Source organism: Notothenia rossii (genome assembly GCF_949606895.1).
Source record: "Notothenia rossii genome assembly, chromosome: 10".
NCBI lineage: Eukaryota > Metazoa > Chordata > Actinopteri > Perciformes > Nototheniidae > Notothenia > Notothenia rossii.
Window position 1 is genome coordinate 34,612,009 of NC_136908.1, and position 19,322 is coordinate 34,631,330.

At 40.1% G+C, this 19,322-nt stretch overlaps 2 protein-coding genes across 2 annotated transcripts in view; both read right to left on the reverse strand.

Moving 5' to 3' along the window:
* Nucleotides 1–7,369, reverse strand: part of thap7 (THAP domain containing 7) — a 52,793-nt gene extending 45,424 nt beyond the window's left edge. The window contains exon 1 of the mRNA XM_079653329.1: nt 7,017–7,369. Within this exon, the coding sequence (XP_079509455.1) occupies nt 7,017–7,094 (78 nt within the window). The 5' untranslated portion in view covers nt 7,095–7,369. The remainder of the gene's footprint in view (nt 1–7,016) is intronic.
* A 3,749-nt stretch (nt 7,370–11,118) lies between these two features.
* LOC307022754 (uncharacterized protein) lies at nt 11,119–13,427 on the reverse strand (the record flags this gene model as incomplete). The annotated part of the gene is made up of 6 exons (XM_079655647.1): nt 13,322–13,427; nt 12,927–13,055; nt 12,295–12,435; nt 11,914–12,016; nt 11,508–11,607; nt 11,119–11,236 (listed from the first exon to the last, which is right to left on the reverse strand). Exons 1-6 carry the CDS (start codon nt 13,385–13,387, stop codon nt 11,119–11,121), a joined length of 657 nt encoding a protein of 218 aa, XP_079511773.1. The 5' UTR covers nt 13,388–13,427.
* Between the last annotated feature and the right edge of the window lie 5,895 nt (nt 13,428–19,322).

Sequence of the window (19,322 nt, forward strand, 5' to 3'; positions counted from 1 at the left end):
TGCCTGCCTGCCTGCCTGCCTGCCTGCCTGCCTGCCTGCCTGCCTGCCTGCCTGCCTGCCTGCCTGCCTGCCTGCCTGCCTGCCTGCCTGCCTGCCTGCCTGCCTGCCTGCCTGCCTGCCTGCCTGCCTGCCTGCCTGCCTGCCTGCCTGCCTGCCTGCCTGCCTGCCTGCCTGCCTGCCTGCCTGCCTGCCTGCCTGCCTGCCTGCCTGCCTGCCTGCCTGCCTGCCTGCCTGCCTGCCTGCCTGCCTGCCTGCCTGCCTGCCTGCCTGCCTGCCTGCCTGCCTGCCTGCCTGCCTGCCTGCCTGCCTGCCTGCCTGCCTGCCTGCCTGCCTGCCTGCCTGCCTGCCTGCCTGCCTGCCTGCCTGCCTGCCTGCCTGCCTGCCTGCCTGCCTGCCTGCCTGCCTGCCTGCCTGCCTGCCTGCCTGCCTGCCTGCCTGCCTGCCTGCCTGCCTGCCTGCCTGCCTGCCTGCCTGCCTGCCTGCCTGCCTGCCTGCCTGCCTGCCTGCCTGCCTGCCTGCCTGCCTGCCTGCCTGCCTGCCTGCCTGCCTGCCTGCCTGCCTGCCTGCCTGCCTGCCTGCCTGCCTGCCTGCCTGCCTGCCTGCCTGCCTGCCTGCCTGCCTGCCTGCCTGCCTGCCTGCCTGCCTGCCTGCCTGCCTGCCTGCCTGCCTGCCTGCCTGCCTGCCTGCCTGCCTGCCTGCCTGCCTGCCTGCCTGCCTGCCTGCCTGCCTGCCTGCCTGCCTGCCTGCCTGCCTGCCTGCCTGCCTGCCTGCCTGCCTGCCTGCCTGCCTGCCTGCCTGCCTGCCTGCCTACGTACTAGTTGTTTTGTTTGGAAAGGTTTTGTCATTGTATTGCTCTTTACCAGCACCTGCAGAGTACAGGACTTTACATTGTAAATAGTATATCAATCCATTGGTTTCTAGCATATATCATTTGCAAGTGTTTAAAACAAATGTGGGATACTGATTTCATAAAAAGAAAGACATTCATGATTGTCATATTTTATTATGTAGGATACAGGACTGGACTGTAGTCAAGTAAACTTACTTTACTTATTAGTATTTCCATTTTATAGATTAAGAGGGAATTATTCTTACTTTTTACTCCACTTCATTTATGCAACAACTTTATTTAATTGTATGATTAGATTGTTTTGCTTGTATCATCCTTTGCAAATACATAGTCACAATGCTGGAAACAGGGCTGTTTCTCTGAGAAACGTAAATAATCACTTATGAGAATATAATGCATTGGTATATATTAAACTAGCCAACAGTATAAAAAGCACTACAAAAGTTTCGTCAATATTAACCATAAACATTTACATTAGTGAAATGACACATACACATTAATGCAGCTATATAATCAAAACACATACAGAGAACCTTTAAAAGCATAATGAGTACTTCAAATGTAAGTCCATTTTGCTAGTACTTACATACCTTTACTTAAGTAAGACTATAAAGGCAAGACTTTTACTTATCTGAATACTTTGTCTGCTACTGGTAGTCCATGGATCCATTGCTCTTAATTTCCAGTCGTAAAGAGAACCCACTGTAAGGTGTTAAAGTAGATGTCCTTTCCAAAGGAATCTGATGGTAAAATTGGGTCAATATTAGCATTAAGGTGTTCCATCTGTTGATCGCTCAGAGGACTCTGGGTGACAGGAACAACTATTCCCGAGTGTTCCTCACGCAGATGACCACTGGCCTCCCAGTCAATGTAGGGGATCTGTCATCTCTGTCACAAAAAACAAAACAGTTTTTAAAAATATGTATGCTTTTCTTCCGCTGTTATGATTCCTATGCATTTATTCCTCCATGCACATATCCCATACAAATGATGATGTTATTACCTCAACATCATCAGGATCATGAATGGGATTATGCAGTTCTCCCATTGCCCACATATGTCTATGGATCTTTAAGTATTGTAACACACCTTTCTGGAAAAGCCATCAATGCCTCCAAAAATGACAATGTTGTAACTGTAAAAAGAAAAAAAACATTGCATGTTTAAATAAATCCCAATATTACTTACAAAAACGTATCCTGACCATAGCAATGGCAAATAAACACAAAATTGAATTTCTATAAATAATCACTTCGAACTTACCGGATAAGGTTATGGTTGGTATCAATGTGCACCAGATATTTGGGACACGGTACAGAATATGTGCATCTTACCACACAACCCGAACGTGTTAGTCTTGACAAAACACCAAGAGTGTCTAGAGGTGCATTGATGCCCTGACCCGATCCCACTGTACTCTGTGTCCTTGTGTGAGAAGAGCCCCTTTCACCAAGCGGTATCCAGAATTAGGCATTGTTATCTTGATGGTTGACACCATTTCGTCAAGCTCATGGTTTGTACATGTTCTGTACAGTCTCCTAACAGAAATGTTTACTTCATTCATCCGTCTGTTGCTCTTGACACACCTAACAAATTTGCAGTTACCGTTGCAGGCATGCCCATTTCGAGCAGATAAACTAGGTAGTGCTCAGACATTTCAAGTCTGGGGCGTCCGACTACATTCTCACTCTGTTGAGTTAAAGTTGTGATTGGCTGTTGTTGGCTTTCCCTGTAGCTCCATAACAAGCAGCTCAGCTCAGCTAACACATCTGTGATTTCCTGGGGAATTTCAATTTGTGGTGTTATTGTGCTGATGAACACTATTTCCTGGGTCCATAAGAATTCCAAAAAGTCAATCTCCAATAGCCTTTGTTGGAGAGCCTGTTGAAGTCGTGTGTAAAGCCTCTCCAAGACATGATGCCTTAGCAGTTCCTGCAGTGGAATGATGCATGTTTTAAGTTACCCATGATGACAAGTTAGGACAAATTACTTTACTCATTCCTTACAAAACAACAAATCTAAAGGTAAACCTGCAAAAAACTCTGTGAAGACTACTTATTGTGTAGTACAATGTGTAGGTCGAAGATATGTAATCCCATTTGTTGCCGTGTACGTTTGCCAGAGGGAGGTTATTTTTTGATGCACGGTTGGGACCGTTGATGAACGGTTGGGACCTGTGGGACATCAATGGTGGGTGCACCAGTCTAAAGCGGCAGTTCACAGCATTTGTGCAGTTAGCTATGTATTTTATCTGAAAGATAAAGTACTCAAGTTTAAGACAACGTGTGTCTTTTTTAAACGCATAACACTATACACATTGAAACCCCATTTAATTTAATATATTTTTTAATGTATATAGGCATTATTTCAGGGTGCTTTTGTATTCCAAATTTATTTCTAATGCCCTATTTATTTGGAAGATCTCTATAAAGAGGTTAAATGTTTAAAAATATAAAATGTATGTAGGTTCGAAAACAGTAACAACATTGTTTATTATGGTCCAAATTATCAATTTATCTGGAGGCCCATATCGTACAATTGATATGCAAACATCTTTAATTATTGCTTTTACGTTGGTTTGCCACCTTCACCCTGAAAATGGCAGTGACATAACGTTAAACGTGCTACATTTATCCTTTTAGCTTGGATTACAGATTAAACATTTCGGACTTGTTGTGAAAAGTCAATACATTTCCAATGTATATATTATTCATAAATGAAAGCTACATACCAAACTTGGACGATTGGATCCACCGACGAGCTCCATGGTTGAACGTTTTTATAACTCAACAGGTAACGGTTAGCCCAGCGCCATATAGCCAAGAGGACAATGTTGTACCACAGCCATGGAGAGTGGCGCAGTCCCTCCCCTTCCGGTGGACCTCCATGGGACCTTATTTCGGAAAAATTATGTATTGAAGTTAATGAAGAGAGAAAGATATTTTTTCGATCCCGTTTAAATTGTGCCACGAATTACACATATGATGTTTGTCAATTTAAAAGATAATTTTGCAAATCAAAAAAATAAAGATGTGTCGTAAAACTCTGAAGTAACACATTTGTTTGTCTGAAACGCTGAATGAACTACATCTCCGGTCTAGCACAACAACACACGTCACCAAGATGGCCGTCACTACTGTCTTGTCAACAAAAGGATTGGCTACCCTCACTATCACCACGATGAAACACGTCCAGAAGAATGTCATGCAAAGCTGCCTGCCTGCCTTCCTTTGATTCTCTCTGAACTGCCTGGTCTTTTTAATGTTTAATGTCAACCATTTGTGAAGATAGCGTGAAGTAGAAAAGATCGCAGATGCTAATGTAGCGTTAGCATTTCTCCCCCGGGCTTAAATTGTGTATTATAGAATAATCACACCGGTGTGACAGTACTCTTCAAAGGGTTCACAAAATATGACTACTACTCTTACTATTGTTGGAGATTTGGAGGATGTTTAAAACCAACCTCGTCTCCGCGTGTCGTTTGGTAAGCCCCCCCCCCCCACCCCCCGAGGGGTCCTCCACTTAGAAAAGACAGCCAATCAGCGCGAGCCAGAGGCGACCCTTACATTCGAGATAACAAACCCCTCCTTGCAAGTTTCACATACTTTTGGCATTTTATAAAGATAGTTTTAAGATATAGTTTTTTATAGTTGGATTATACAAATAACACATGTGAGTTACCTTAACCTCAAACAATAATAACAACAGGAAAACATCAGCTCTGATCTCAAGCAGTTAAAAAGTACCGCACACTCATTTAGCCTGCAGCTCTTCCAGACACTTGAGCTATTGTTCTTTAAGAATATTCCCTGCAGAATCTTTATTTCAAATAAAAGGTTTCACATTGCATATTTCCAGCTTCCTTTACACATACTGCTATTATTAATACAAAGTAATCAACCACACACATCTATTTAAAACAAGTAGATTTCCCTGATCATTTGACATGCTGCAAATCTCAGTAAGAATGTCCCCTCCCCCAGCTCTCTCGTCCCTGTCATAAAAGCTGCTTCCATTTCATATAGAGTAATAAAACATGTTTAGGCTAATTTCTCCACAATGTTTGTAGCCCTCCAGTACCCACATATGAAAGAATAAAAGCAGAGGAATCAAATAAAACACCAATACAGGAATAGTTGATAAATGATTATACAGGACATCTGATCACAGTAAGAAATACACACACATATTCTCTATGAAGTGACCCTTGTTATAGGTCCGAATGTCCTGTCCCCTGAAAGTCATGAGTTTTGGTTGATTAACAGAAGTTTAATTGTTCTTGTGGCTTAATGGCTTCCCTGAACTTCCCTTCACCCCAAAGTCAGCTTACTAGGAATGAATACATTTTATTGATAAACTAAAAAGGATGTTTATCTTGGTCACTGCTGGGTGACCCAAGTCTCAAGGCCTGCAGGATGTGTAGGAGATAAACATTAATTCTACAAGACTTTAACTACATTATCTGAAAATGTATCTGGGACTTCCCCTGTTAATTGCAAGGACTATTGATAATTAACCGAGAGACCCTAGGGGCCTCTTCTTGGTATCTGCTAGGCAGAAGTCACACCATGCAGAAATCACAAGTTTAACACACATTCTATATAAGGTGACATTAAAATGAATATACCAGATTGAACTTTCCTGCCATAACACGTTACTTTAATACTTCAAATAATTCAAATAATCCTTCACTATTTAACATGTTGGGTTATTTAATGTTACTTCATGTTAAGGCTAATACAAATGACAAGGCTGTAATGCTAACTAACGTGCTAGCTACTAGCTAGGTAGTTAACTTGATCCAGCCACTCCTGGTCCTTTCATCAGACGGGAAGCGAAAGAACGAGCAAGACCCATTGCTGGTATGATAACAACCTGGTACTAAGCAAACAGGCATCTTGTTAAAGTTATCTTATCTTAGCCAGGGCCATATAGATAGATTCTGTCTATATGGCGCTGATCTTAGCTATCTCTTAGTGGAGGAAAACAGTTATGACATAACTCACGCGACTCTGGGATTTGTAGTCTTTCTAGTTGCGTATTTTTCATAGTCTTATATTTCAACAGTTTTACGACAAACTGTGACTTTTTTGACATGGAAATTATTTTTTAAGATTGACAAACATCATATGTGTAATTCATGACACAATTCAAACGGGATCGAAAGATAAGTTTTCTCTCTCCATTGACTTCAATACATTATTTTTCCGAAATAAGGTCCCATGGACTGGAAGTAGATGGCATAGGCCAAAAGGTTTTATAATAGGTTGATGGTGTCAAAGGAAACTCACGAGAAAACAAGTTCCCATTATGCATCCGTGAAAAATACAGATACAAAAAAAATCAATTTTATTGCAGCAGGGGTTAAGGGTCGAGTTGACGTCATGTATATAATCATACACATATGGCTAACTACATAATATCATGAGAGAAAAGGCGGTATTCTGTTACCCACAATGACCGCCTTGCTGCATATTATCCCGCTTATTACACGGACAGATACTAAACAAACTAACGACTCGACTCCCAATATTAATTGAAATTATTTGTATTGACTTAAAATTATCTTATTTCTTCCGATAAGAAAAAAAACTCCGTTCCACGGCGCACCAACGGCTTGAACTGCGACAACAACTTTACGGCAGCACAGTCCAACTTTGTTCAGTTTCTGATCCACTCACAAGTCCTTAAACACTGCAGAGCCCATTCCGTGTTCCTGTTAGCAGTGGTGTAGTGGGGATTTTTTCAGATTTTTCCAGTCCTACTTTAGTTACTGTACTGCAACTAAGCAGACAGCGCTGCTTCTCTCTCTCTCTCTCTATCTCCACTTTCCAAATATATTTAAAACTCATAACAAACAAACAAAATTCCCAAAGTTGTCCTGAAATTAACTTATTAAATAAACGAAACGAAAAATATAGCCTACTTATGCAAACAACATTGAATCTGGACTTGAAATTATTCTGATTAGGCCAAGCCACATTGCAAATAAGCAGACAGTGCTGTTTCACACACACACACACACACACACACACACACACACGCGCACACACACGCACACACACGCACACACACACACACACACACACACACACACACACACACACACACACACACACACACACAGCGTTTTGAAGACTGATAAATCCGAAATGGATGAACAAACTTTGCAGCCCAGTTTTCCAGCTTGCAGTCTATCCACGGGTATGCCTCTTGTTTCCTCCGCCACATCTCCTCCGTCCATACCTCTGGGAAAGGTGAGCTTGAGCTAGCCAGGGGAACGTTGCTAGCGCAGGCTGCGCAGCTAACGTTAACGTTAGTGCTAGCATTATCCACGTCTTTAGGCGGCTCTTGTGATGATGTAGTACTAGTCTAGTAGCAGCTTCACTTGTAGCTTCGGTGCTGCTAGCCTCTTTCTTCTTGTGAATTATATTCTTTTTAGAAAAGAAGTCAAGTAAAAAATGTTTGCCTGCCATTATAGAGCTTTTTCGTTAGCGTTGAGGGAAAGAGCTGCCGCAAAAAATCGGCGGGCTGCGAGCTGCGAGCGAGACGACACACCCCCAGCTCGCCGCGGGGTCACGAGCGTGAATCATACTTTTTTAAGGAAATCGTTTTTATTTTTTATTATAATTACTGTGAAATGTATTATGTTTTTGTCATTATTACAACAAATACACACTTGCAACTGATAATACTGGCAATGATTTTATATTTATTAGACCAGGGATGGGCAACTTTGAGGATTGTGAGGGCCAAAAAAAAATTTCCTCACTACCAGAGGGCCACTTCGTGACCATTCACTTCCATCGGCAGGATACTATATCCACAACATTTAAATAGCCAACTTTAGCTACTAATTTAATGAAAATAACTAAATATATATAGGCAATAAATGTTTATTGTACCAAACACCAACACTGAGTTTAACAACGAATATTCATCTTTGTATTGTGTTTCTATGCTTCCCTCACATTCCATACATAAAACCAGGAACATATGCATTTTTCTGAACTTCACCCACAGCTGGATCAGTAAGCTATACATCAGGGATGGGCAACTTTGAGGATTGTGAGGGCCAAAAAAAAATGTCCTCACTACCAGAGGGCCACTTCGTGACCATTCACTTCCATCGGCAGGATACTATATCCACAACATTTAAATAGCCAACTTTAGCTACTAATTTAATGAAAATAACTAAATATATATAGGCAATAAATGTTTATTGTACCAAACACTAACACTGAGTTTAACAACGAATATTCATCTTTGTTTTGTGTTTCTATGCTTCCCTCACATTCCATACATAAAACCAGGAACATATGCATTTTTCTGAACTTCACCCACAGCTGGATCAGTAAGCTATACATCTTAATGAGATACTTGTGGCCTCTCCTGCTGCTGCACAATAGACTGAATGTCAATATCAACATTTGTACATCCGATTTGCATGAGATGGAACAGTGTCTCATCTGTCAGTCTGTTTCTCTCCCTTGACTTGATGTGCTTCATCATAGAGAAGTTGCTCTCGCAGATGTAAGTGCTGCCAAACATGCTGGCCATTGAGAGCGCAAAATCCCTGAGGAGTGGAAAGCGGGACTCGGGTAGCAGTCTCCAAAAGGAAATTCCCCTCTCCTGGCGCTTTGCTAGAAAGGGGGCTGACTGTAGTTCGCACATTTCAAGCTGCAACTCAGGGGGCTGCTCGATGATTGCAGCCGAGAGGGGGTTAGTGAATAACTCGATGCGTGGCTGCATGGTGTGGAAATCTTGAAAGCGCTTCTTAAACTGCTGCTGCAGTGTTTCTATGTCGGCTCTGTACTTGGGTAATGTTTTCTCACATTCGGGGGCATTTTGGCGCATCTCTTCACATGACGGGAAGTGCGCCAGATTAGGACGGTCGGCTGAAAATCCGTCTTTAAACAGAGTCAGTTTAGTAACAAATGCGTTCATGTGCGCATATAGATCCAACACGGTTTGGCATCTTCCCTGTAACCGCATATTCAGGTGATTAAGATGCGAGGTAATGTCCGCAAGGAAAGCCATGTCGAGAAGAAAATCTGTATTCCTGAGTTTTGCGCAGTACGCACTTGTATCACATTGGATGGTGTCCTCCAAGAACACAGGGATTTCTGCGCGTAGCGCAAAAAACCTCTCCAAGCATTTTCCACGGCTCATCCACCTTATCTGTAAATCACCGTATGCGGCGTTCACTTAATCCAAAAAGGCTATAAACTTCCTGTGATTGAGAGACTGGTTCCCTCCTCGAATGAGATTAGTAGTCTTGGTAACTAAATCCATGACATGGCTAACGTTCGTTGATTTGGCACACAGAGCCTCCTGCAATATCAAAACGAAATTTGATTTAGCCTGATTTTTTTTTTACAACGAATGCCCACATTCAAAACCATTAGAATAGATAACAATAATGTTACCCACCTGATGTATGATGCAGTGCACTATTGGACAGTCAACGCCACTCTGGCGGAGGATGCCGGCAAATCCAGTGCGCTTTCCTTGCATTGCTGGCGCACCATCGGTAACAACAGCTGAGAGCTTGTGAAATCCTTCGTGCGCACTTACAACATTTTCAACAGTGGCGAAAATATCTTGTCCTTTGGTAGTGCCATGGAAAGAAGCCAGTTTCAATAACTCCTTGTGCACTTCAAATGAACTGTTAATGTCCCGTGTGTAGATGAGAAGCTGGCTCACATCAGTCACATCAGTGCTCTCATCCAACGCTAAGGAAAAGTATGCACAGTCATGCATGACTTGTTTTACCTTTTGTTCGACATGATTTTGTATTTCAAATATTCTTCGTGTCACTGTCCGACGGGACAAAGAGACGGTTTCAAAGTTTTTAGCCATGTTGTCATCTCCGAATGCTTTAGCCATCTGGACTGCACAACTTTTCACCATTTCGCCGTCAGACAGGGGCTTCTTAGCTTTAGCAAGCTCAAGGGAAACGGCATAAGACGCCGTGATAGACGATTGCTGTGTAGTCGTGGCTCTGGTAAAAAAGGTCTGCTGCATATTCTCCCTTTCAGGTCAGCAACGATGGCGACTCTGGCAGCTCCTGTGTGCTTTTCATATTTGTCTTTATGGGTGCTGTTGTAGTGGCGACTTAAATTGTAGTCCTTCATTGCCGATTTAGTTTCAAGACACACCAAACACATAGGTTTGCCTTTGAATTCTGTAAACAGATAATCTATTTCCCATTTTGGCTGAAAGAGACGGTTTTCTAGGTTCAGTTTTCTTTTTTGGGCGCTCATGTTTCTTTTCCCGCTAACGGAGGAAAGCCGCGAGGTAAACAGAAGACAATATACATTTGGCTGCAGGCCTCATGAATTTGGGGGGAGCGCCCTCTAGCGGTGAATATTATTAATTACAAGTGGGGTCTGGTTCAAATGATTTGCTTGTTTACAACTGTGAAACCAATATATTTTTGTAAATTGACTCGCGGGCCGCCCAAAGTGAGGGCGGTGGCCACATGCGGCCCGCGGGCCGCCAGTTGCCCATCCCTGTATTAGACTATTAAAAAAAAGATCATTCTCCAAATAAGTGGGGGTACGGCGTACCCCCGCGTCCAACGCCCACTACACCACTGCCTGTTAGTGTTTACTTCCTGTCTGCCTTCTTCTGGTGATTTATCTGACGTCCAGCGCTCCGTCTTTTTTAACCTATTTTCCTTTCTCTCTCTTGATCCTCCTTAGCAAAGGTCATTATAGTCCTTGACAGCGGCCTGTAGCTCTTATTATACATCCATGGTCTGTAGTACTGTATTAACAACGTGTCACATGTTCAGAATCGAGTAACTTTGAAATGTTCAATACAGCTGTATAGAGTATACAGCGTATGTAGGCTATATTGTTGGACTACTACATCTCACCCTATACCTCATTACACTTATATTTCCATAAAATGTATACTGTACAATATTTTCACAATGTTTTACCACTATTATGACAATTGGCTCTGACGTTATTGCACTTTTGTCAAAGCAAATTGAACTCTAAATGTAAACATAAAAACACTGTACAGCACTATAGTAGCCTACAGGCATCTTCATTCATGGTGAATCATTTCTCAAAAATATTTTTACAAGGTTTATTAACAAGGCTTTTTGTAATGTGGCTGTTTCAATTATGTAACATTGCATGTGGTTCACCCAGTGTTAGTTGCTTCTGCCACTTTACACAAATAAAAACTCATGAACTGTGGGTCCAGGAGAATCTTTATTGACAGGCCTGAATCGCAAAAATTAGATTCAGGCCTTAGATGAGACCAAAACCTGTTTCATTGGTGGCAATGCACTGCTCTAACTGTGCTGCAAAATACAAATAACTCTCATGATGGCCAGGTAGGCGCAGGGTCAGGAAGCAGGTGGACGACCTGGGGGTAGGGATGTTCATAGTTAGTTGATAGTGAATTTGTCTTTAATGTTCTGTCTCATTGATTAAGTTTACCAAATGATAATTTTGTCATGAGTGCTAAAGGGACTAAGTTTACATGTGAACATTCTGTCAATAAAAATCAAAACCATAATCATAATTTATTAGACAAATGATAAACAAATCCTCTCCATCAAATTAAGTATGCCTTACACATCATAAGAAAAATATGATGAATTCATAATCTTGGCATGTATTTTGAATATCCCTACCGAGGAAAATGTCCTTTCACCACATGAATCTGCATTCCGTTCATTGGAACGTCCCATCCTACCCAGAAGGTGACCAGTTGTCTTAGCTGTGTTGGGGATGCTGAAGGAAATGGAAATAAAACAATATTTTGAAGAGTAACTGAAACATGATAGCATATTATGAATATGCTTTAATATGAATATGCTTTAATAAAGCACTCATCGGTTAGAAAGCCATCCTCCCAACAAAGTTACAACACTTTTTATGGAAGAAAATGAAATAATAAATCCCTGTTTTTAGAAATAGGGCAAAGCCGTCTTAATGATATCCTGCCAGTGATGTCACAGGGACAGTTGACTCCTCTTTTGTAAACTTTAACTCTTAAACACACTTAAAGAATGAACAAATATAAAGAAAATCAATTACCATTCTCAATGAACTGGCGAAGATACTCTGCAACCTGACTTTTGACAGCCATAGAGTACTCCCCTTCGTCATCTGACGACAACTCAATATGGTCAAGCACGGTCTGTAACGATAACAGGTATACAAAAATCTGTCTTTTGGAATAAACAAAAATCTAGATCAAGGAACATTGTATTTTTGTAAAGCTATACCATTGTAAACATAAAATAGTTGTTGACAAATTATGTTTTCCAATAACATCATTAACACATTGCACATTTAATGATCTTTTGCAAAATGTTCACTTTCATAATATTTTAGATGTATAACATGCTGGAGTCAAAAAGTTAAGATATTTAACTTGCAGAATTATTACATTTAATATTCTACATTCAATGTTACCTTCGCACTACAAGCTGTAGCAGAATGTCTTGGGAACATCATCGGCACCACATCTGCCCTTCCTGTCAGGAGTTGGAACACTTCTGTCTCCTTTAAGCCCTTCCGGATTTGTTTGATCTGGCGCATTGTTCGCCCAATTACCTTAAAGATGCAAAATAATTGCGACATTATGTTTATTACCATGTAAATTATTACAGTATATGATTTACGCTAGTAATAACATAGTTGTTGGAATGAATACATATTTATTTATATTCTAAGCCAGGTTCTTCAATGTTGTCTAAGGACCCCTTATCTAAAGATACAGGACACTAAAGGAGAGACAGAGCAGAGCAGGGACTCCATATGTAAAACTCAGTTGTGCATTAAACTGGACCTACAATAACGTGTTGGGTGTCCTAATAAGCCATGATACAAACTAAGGCTTGACAATAATATTATGAAGACAATACAGTAGACATGGGTAATGTTTATTCATGAATAGGCTGATAAATGTGTGTGTGTGTGTGTGTGTGTGTGTGTGTGTGTGTGTGTGTGTGTGTGTGTGTGTGTGTGTGTGTGTGTGTGTGTGTGTGTGTGTGTGTGTGTGTGTGTGTGTGTGTGTGTGTGTGTGTGTGTGTGTGTGTATTTACCGCCATCTGCAGCATTCTGTAGAAAAGCCATTTCCTGTTGTCCACAGTGACCCCTGGGAGGTCCCATGTGAGTGCCAATGCTGTGACATCCTGCCTGTCAGACTCACTGAGCTGACTTTCTCCATCAAGCTTTGGTAATCAAATAATTATAATCAACGGATTAATTGATATTTAGTCAGTGTTGGGGTAGTAACTCAAACAAAGTAATGCGTTACACATTACTAGTTACTTAAAAAAGCAGTAATCCCTTCCTTTACTTAGTAACTCATTGCTGAAAGAAATAACTTAAGAGATTTTTTTATTTTTCTGTCCTCCCATTATGCAGATAGTGATAGTCGAAGACCTATTTAGTAAACACAATTTACATGGGAAAGTTATTAAATTGTTATACATACCAGCCCAACTGTCTGTCGGATGTCCGGGTCAGCAATATCCTCCAGCTGTATTGTGGCTGTGTCCATGTTGCCCCCAAGCAACACGTGAATAACGGCTGGGCAGAGACCCAATAGACACGGACCACCATGAATGAAAGAATGCCCCATCATCCTGCCTGCCATAAGGAAAAGCTCGCTCTCTACTAATATCTGTGAGGTTGAAGGAATTAGGTGGTCCTGCTGTCCTTCAAACAGCAAGGTAGTATTGGAGTTACCTGTAAAATAAATATATGAGATGGAAAACAAAAAAAGTTAAATGTTTTGTTTCACTAATATTGTAACTTTTTTCTATATCAGATGTCCACCACTTACTTGTACTTGTTTTTTGTGTATTGTTTTTTTTTTTACTATTTGTACACCTGTATGTGTGGCTTTTTATCTGTGTCTTGCCCTGTGGTGTTTTTCTCAACTACTACGGTAGAATGTATTGACCCTTGGAAACAAAATAAATAAATGAATTTGAACATCTACCAAAGTTGATGTGGAACCCGTGCTGGAGATTTTTCATTATCAGGCTGAAAAGGTGTCGGGTCACACCATCTCCAGTGGCGACATCCCCTACAAAATAGAATGAATTGCACTTAAATGATAGACAGGAGACAACTAAACCAGAATGAAATCAACCAAATAATTGTAGTATGTACCTTCTAAAGTCCATCTTAAGGGCCTTGACCAATTAGTTTGTCGGCTTTTATAGAAGCTTATTATGGCCATCTCCTGCTTGTCCACATCTTCACGGATGTCAATGCTTAACCGAAGAGGAGCCATCTCCTCCCTCTGGCCAAGCAAATTCCTCCTGAAGACTTCAGTGGCCCTCTGAGGGTCAGCAACAGTCTTCCATGCTGAAAATACAGTGTGAAAGCATTTTAAATGGACCAATAAATTGAAGTGAATTTCAATTTCAGTGAATTTGAAAAATTGTAATTTCAGTTATCAGCATAGTCCAATTGAGATCAGGATGCCCTAAATAAAGGGACAACATTGCTAACCTGGTACACTTACGTGAGCGACGCTACATGAATAGATCTGGTTGAACATGATTGACATTACATTTACAATTAAATATAATTTATTATTTGAATTAGACTTGATGCTGAAGAAAACCTCTTGGCTAACTGGCACATTTACAGAAATGTTGATCAATGTGCACTGTCCCTGTTAAATAAAGGAATAAATAAACCTGAATGCAACTCATTTTATACAGCCAGGTCAAGTTAAAAAAGCGTCATTAAAAATGAAATGACTAAATGCGAACTAACATCACCGCACATAAATACAAGTAGGCTTATTGAATCAACAAATGTCTCAGCTTTTTTGTTATATCTAACTTGTGCAATTCCATGACTGTTAGTGACCCCAGAACGCACAATTCTTCAAATACACAATGTTAGGGGATAATAACACATTTATCCCTCGTACAAAACACTGCTTTGGGTATCAGAGGGTTATAACATTTAAGTACTCACACAAAGTTTGCATTACACCGGAGAAAACAAAGACATGAGAAAATGGGTGCTATAATTATCCACAGTGGATAATACAAACCAAAAAAAACAAGTACCTGCATCAGGAGCCATTGTGTAAGTCTGTGACGGTCCAGCCATACAATCTTCAATCCCTTGATCTGCTTGTCCATATAAGCTTTCCTCTGAGCCTTGATTTGCAGTTTCAGCAGGGTGGTTACTGGAAATATGTTTAGATGTTTTTTAAAATAATTTAACAAAGTATTTATTGTTAAATTGGCTTAAACGTTGAAATAAACTCAAGAACAGACAACATACATTTGACAAACAAAAAACTTTGGTTTTATTTACCTCTCCCCGCATGTGCTGGCGTGAATTTCTAAGAATTCAGCAGGGACTGTTGAACTGCAAATAGGACAATTGGTCTGCGCACAAAAAAAAAAAATTAAATTAAAAATAATGACATCATTTGTTTATTGTATGCTCCTAAGACCAAGGCTAAATACTTTAGTAAAATTACACTTGGCAATAAACTGTATCTGTATTTAATTGCCTAATATGCTTCATAATAAACAGAAGAAAACCCACAGGGAACTACACACTTTACTGAATTCCCACATCCTGTTTGAATTTTTTATTTTTTCCTGTAGGAAACTCAGATAAGGATGTGAAATGTGTTGGGTCAAACAAAAAGTTAGTCACTTTAAGATAAAGATCTAAGGGAATGTAATAAATAATATGACCTCCACAACAGTTTCCTTTGAGGATGACACCAGCAAAACCTCATCAGTGTCAGTGTCCCCAAACTCATCGGATTCAGCATTCAGGGAATTAAAAGTATTACTTGTAAAATCTTATGTCATAATTACGCAAAAAAAAGTTTGGGCTTATTCAAGTAAATGTAGGCTTATCAACTAACATAGTCTCTGTACTCCTCCAAATGTATGCCGAGGAGTTGGAGTGGCATGCTCTGTCCACATTTGCGACACGTTGACTTTGGCATCTTGGAAAATTCTGTAGCATTGAAAGGCAGTGGAGAATCATCCAGATGTCCTTGCTGAGGGACAATGTAGAGGGTCATTTTTCCTCCGCTGGAGATATTCTTCAGTTGAGTTCCAGTATAGGCCTACCCTTCAAGTTCTGGAGTAATTACCGTAAGATTTCTTTGGCCACTGCCACCTTAAATAAAATAAAATGTAAATACATTGGTTAACAATGTTTAAATGAGGTAAAAAATAATTATGTGATCCCGATATTAATATAACACCTCTACCTGTAGCCTTATAGAACAGCCAATCTCCGTTGAGGGACTCCAGCTTGAGAAACTCCATTTCAAAGATAGCACGGATCTGAATGTAAGAATGCAAATAGTTTAGAGCATTTATGGATTAAATGCATTCCAATTTATATAAAAAATAATTAAACTTAGTTTTACCTCACTATGGTCAGCATCCTCTGGGATTAGCGCACATCTTTTGCAAAGGCCAGCCCGCATCATTTTCAAGTCGGTGCTTGCATTTGGAGTTTTATTTGATGGCCTTGGCAGAGCGACAACACTGAGTTTCACAATTTTTATCATCCTGGGTTTTGGAGGATGTGCAAATCTTTTTTGGCCTTTTTTTTGTCTTGGTCCACCTCTTCCGAAGTGTCCAGGGAAAAGTCTAAATTAATGAAGAATGAATGAGATGGTGTTTTAAATGCATAGCATCTTATTGAATAACTGGATTATTTCAGATCTGTATATGTTGCAATTTAAACAATTACCTTGCCATCTCAACCTGAATCCCTGAAGTACTAGGCAGCGGGGCAGCAGGGGGAGGAGTGGCAGCAGCGGCAGCAGTAGGAAGCGGGTGGGCGGCAGAAGAATTCCCTCTTCCAAAAGAATTTGTGACATTACGGGATGGACTAACCCCAATGGTTCGGCCAATTAGCTCAACCAGGTTTAAGGCCAGTGCCTCGACATCTTTTAGGTCCTATTGGATACAAATACATAATCAACAGTGAAAAAGAAAGCATGTTAATTAAATTACTTTGAGTATATTACTTTGAGGATTTCCCAAGGTAATTCAAAAAGTTGTTAAATGACACAGAATATACCAATTAACTTATTTGCGTTGCTTTGTCTCTGTTGTCTACATGGACAATATAACCCGTTCATGCGGCTTATGAGTTTATCCTGGTAATGATCATATTTGGGATAGGGTGTTTACTTGAGAATAGTAATTCACATAATTTCATATACTTCGTTAAAATCTAAATCTGAACATGGTACTGATTACTGAATAATTTTTGAGTCGGAGCCGTGATTTTTACAGGAAAAAACGTGCTCCTCACGTAAACTCACTTAGCGGCTATGCTGGTCCTTTAACACTGTCATTCACATCGGTCCACATTGTTTGTATTTTTGTTAAGTCACTTGGCTCAAGGAGGTGTTTTGTTAATATGTGTTCCTACCTACTATTGCTGCTTAGCTTTAAAAATGTACACCAATATGACTCTTAGTCTTAGCTACTAAGTCGCTACTTGCATTTTCAGGTAATTGTGCATATAACTTGTTGGCAGGATAATAAGGTAAAAAAAGTGTGCTGGATATAGTTACACACAACTGTTTCTTTCCATGTCTGTAGACCAACCAACTAACATATGTGGGTTATCTTCATGCTCAAACATAGACAGAACAACATAAATCCTAGAAAGCATAATTACCATATTCATGTCCATGTAACGACATATTTTATGTAAAAAAAGTGTAAAACAAATGACATAAAGTGGAATTTATAGTTAAAGTGTTATCAAAAACATTAAAGGAATTTTACTTCAGAATTTCATTGAATATGTTATCTGTTAAGCTAGCTAGTGTTGGCTAACAGGCATGTTGCCAGGTAGCATTACAGATGTAGCGATTCCTTTCAGACAGTTTGAAAAGCGAGGGCCGTGATTGGTACGTGATCTGCCCTCGCTCAAGGGAAAACCTCAAGCTTGACTTGAGACCGCCCCCTTGATCGATAGATGTAATTATAATGAAGCCAGCTGCAATGGATCATTGATCCACCAGGGGGTGCAGTGGGGTTCCACACTGGAGCTCATGTGAAATAAAGTCAGATACAGTACGCTGGATGTACAGCGGAACTTTGTTAAGATCCATATGTCACGGATATCATACTCTGTGCTAAATAAGGGACATGTAATCATTTACAAAACATCACCATGTTGTTATTTAACAAAATAATGTTGTTTAGTCAAAAAAAAAAGGAACGGGAGGAAATGCAGCCGGGCTCTCGATTTTTAATCCTAATTTAATCATCATCTTCACCACGATCATTTATGTTTATGTTCACCGAATTGACATGAAATCACTGACACATATGAATATACTGTATTGAACTTCATTAAAACGTTATTAACGTGCCTAAACTCAGTAATTCACTAAAAATATTTATATTTTAATGGAGCCTCGTCTGCAGATCAGGATCCCAACGGGCAGCGGAGGGATCTTGGTCTGCATGACGGGTGTTATTTTCCCGATAAGGTACAAGTCGCTGCAAATTATCCCGCTTATTACATGGCCACATTCTCAACAAAGTAACGACATGATTCCCAATATTAATTTAAATATTTTTATGGATTTAGAAAATGTTTTTATTGATTTAAAAAATAGTTGTATGTTGTATTGATTTAAATTGACATGCATCCGCGAAGAAAAATAGTCCGTTGTTACCGTTTTTTAAATAGTTTGAATGAAAATGCAGCTCTCTCCCCCCTCCCCCCCTGATCTTTCTTCTCCAGCAGCTAAATTAACTGTAGGTTACTCTGAGTGACCATAGACTGTATGTGACAAGCTTACAGTTAGTGACGTAACAACACCATAAAAGCTGGTGGGTTGAAAGCAATACGGGAGATAAAAATAACTAGAATAATTGTGATTTATTTATGGTGGCTTTTATGTTTTTAGGTATAAAATGTTATGTAATTCAGGCTTATAGCTCACCCTTCTCTAAAAGCCTTCAACAATGACAATATTCATAGTAATTTAATAAATCCTTCCAACACACATTGTAAAAATTAGCCTACTGTAAGTTAAGAAATCATTCCAATATGTACATCTTCTGATGTAACAACAATAACATTATAAATAGTAACATAGCTGAACATGGTATTGCACATTTAGCTTTGAGTGTTACTGACCTGAGATGTTTTTATTACATGAATTAAAGTGACTGAGGCTTTGGGATGCAAACTCATCTGTATGAAAAAGGTGACAAGGATCCGAGCCCCCGGCTCCCCCACCCCACGGAATATCGGCTTTAAAATGAGGAATAACAGAGGATTTCAGCAGTCAGAACAACTAAAGCAGCAGTGTTAACAGAAACGCCAAAGAGTCACATCTAATAGAAATATATAAAAGCATTTATTTTAATTGTGTAGCAGTCAGTTTATAATTTTGGCAGCACTGTTGAGCATTTTGAAAATGTATTTTCATGCCTCTGTGCAAGGCTTAG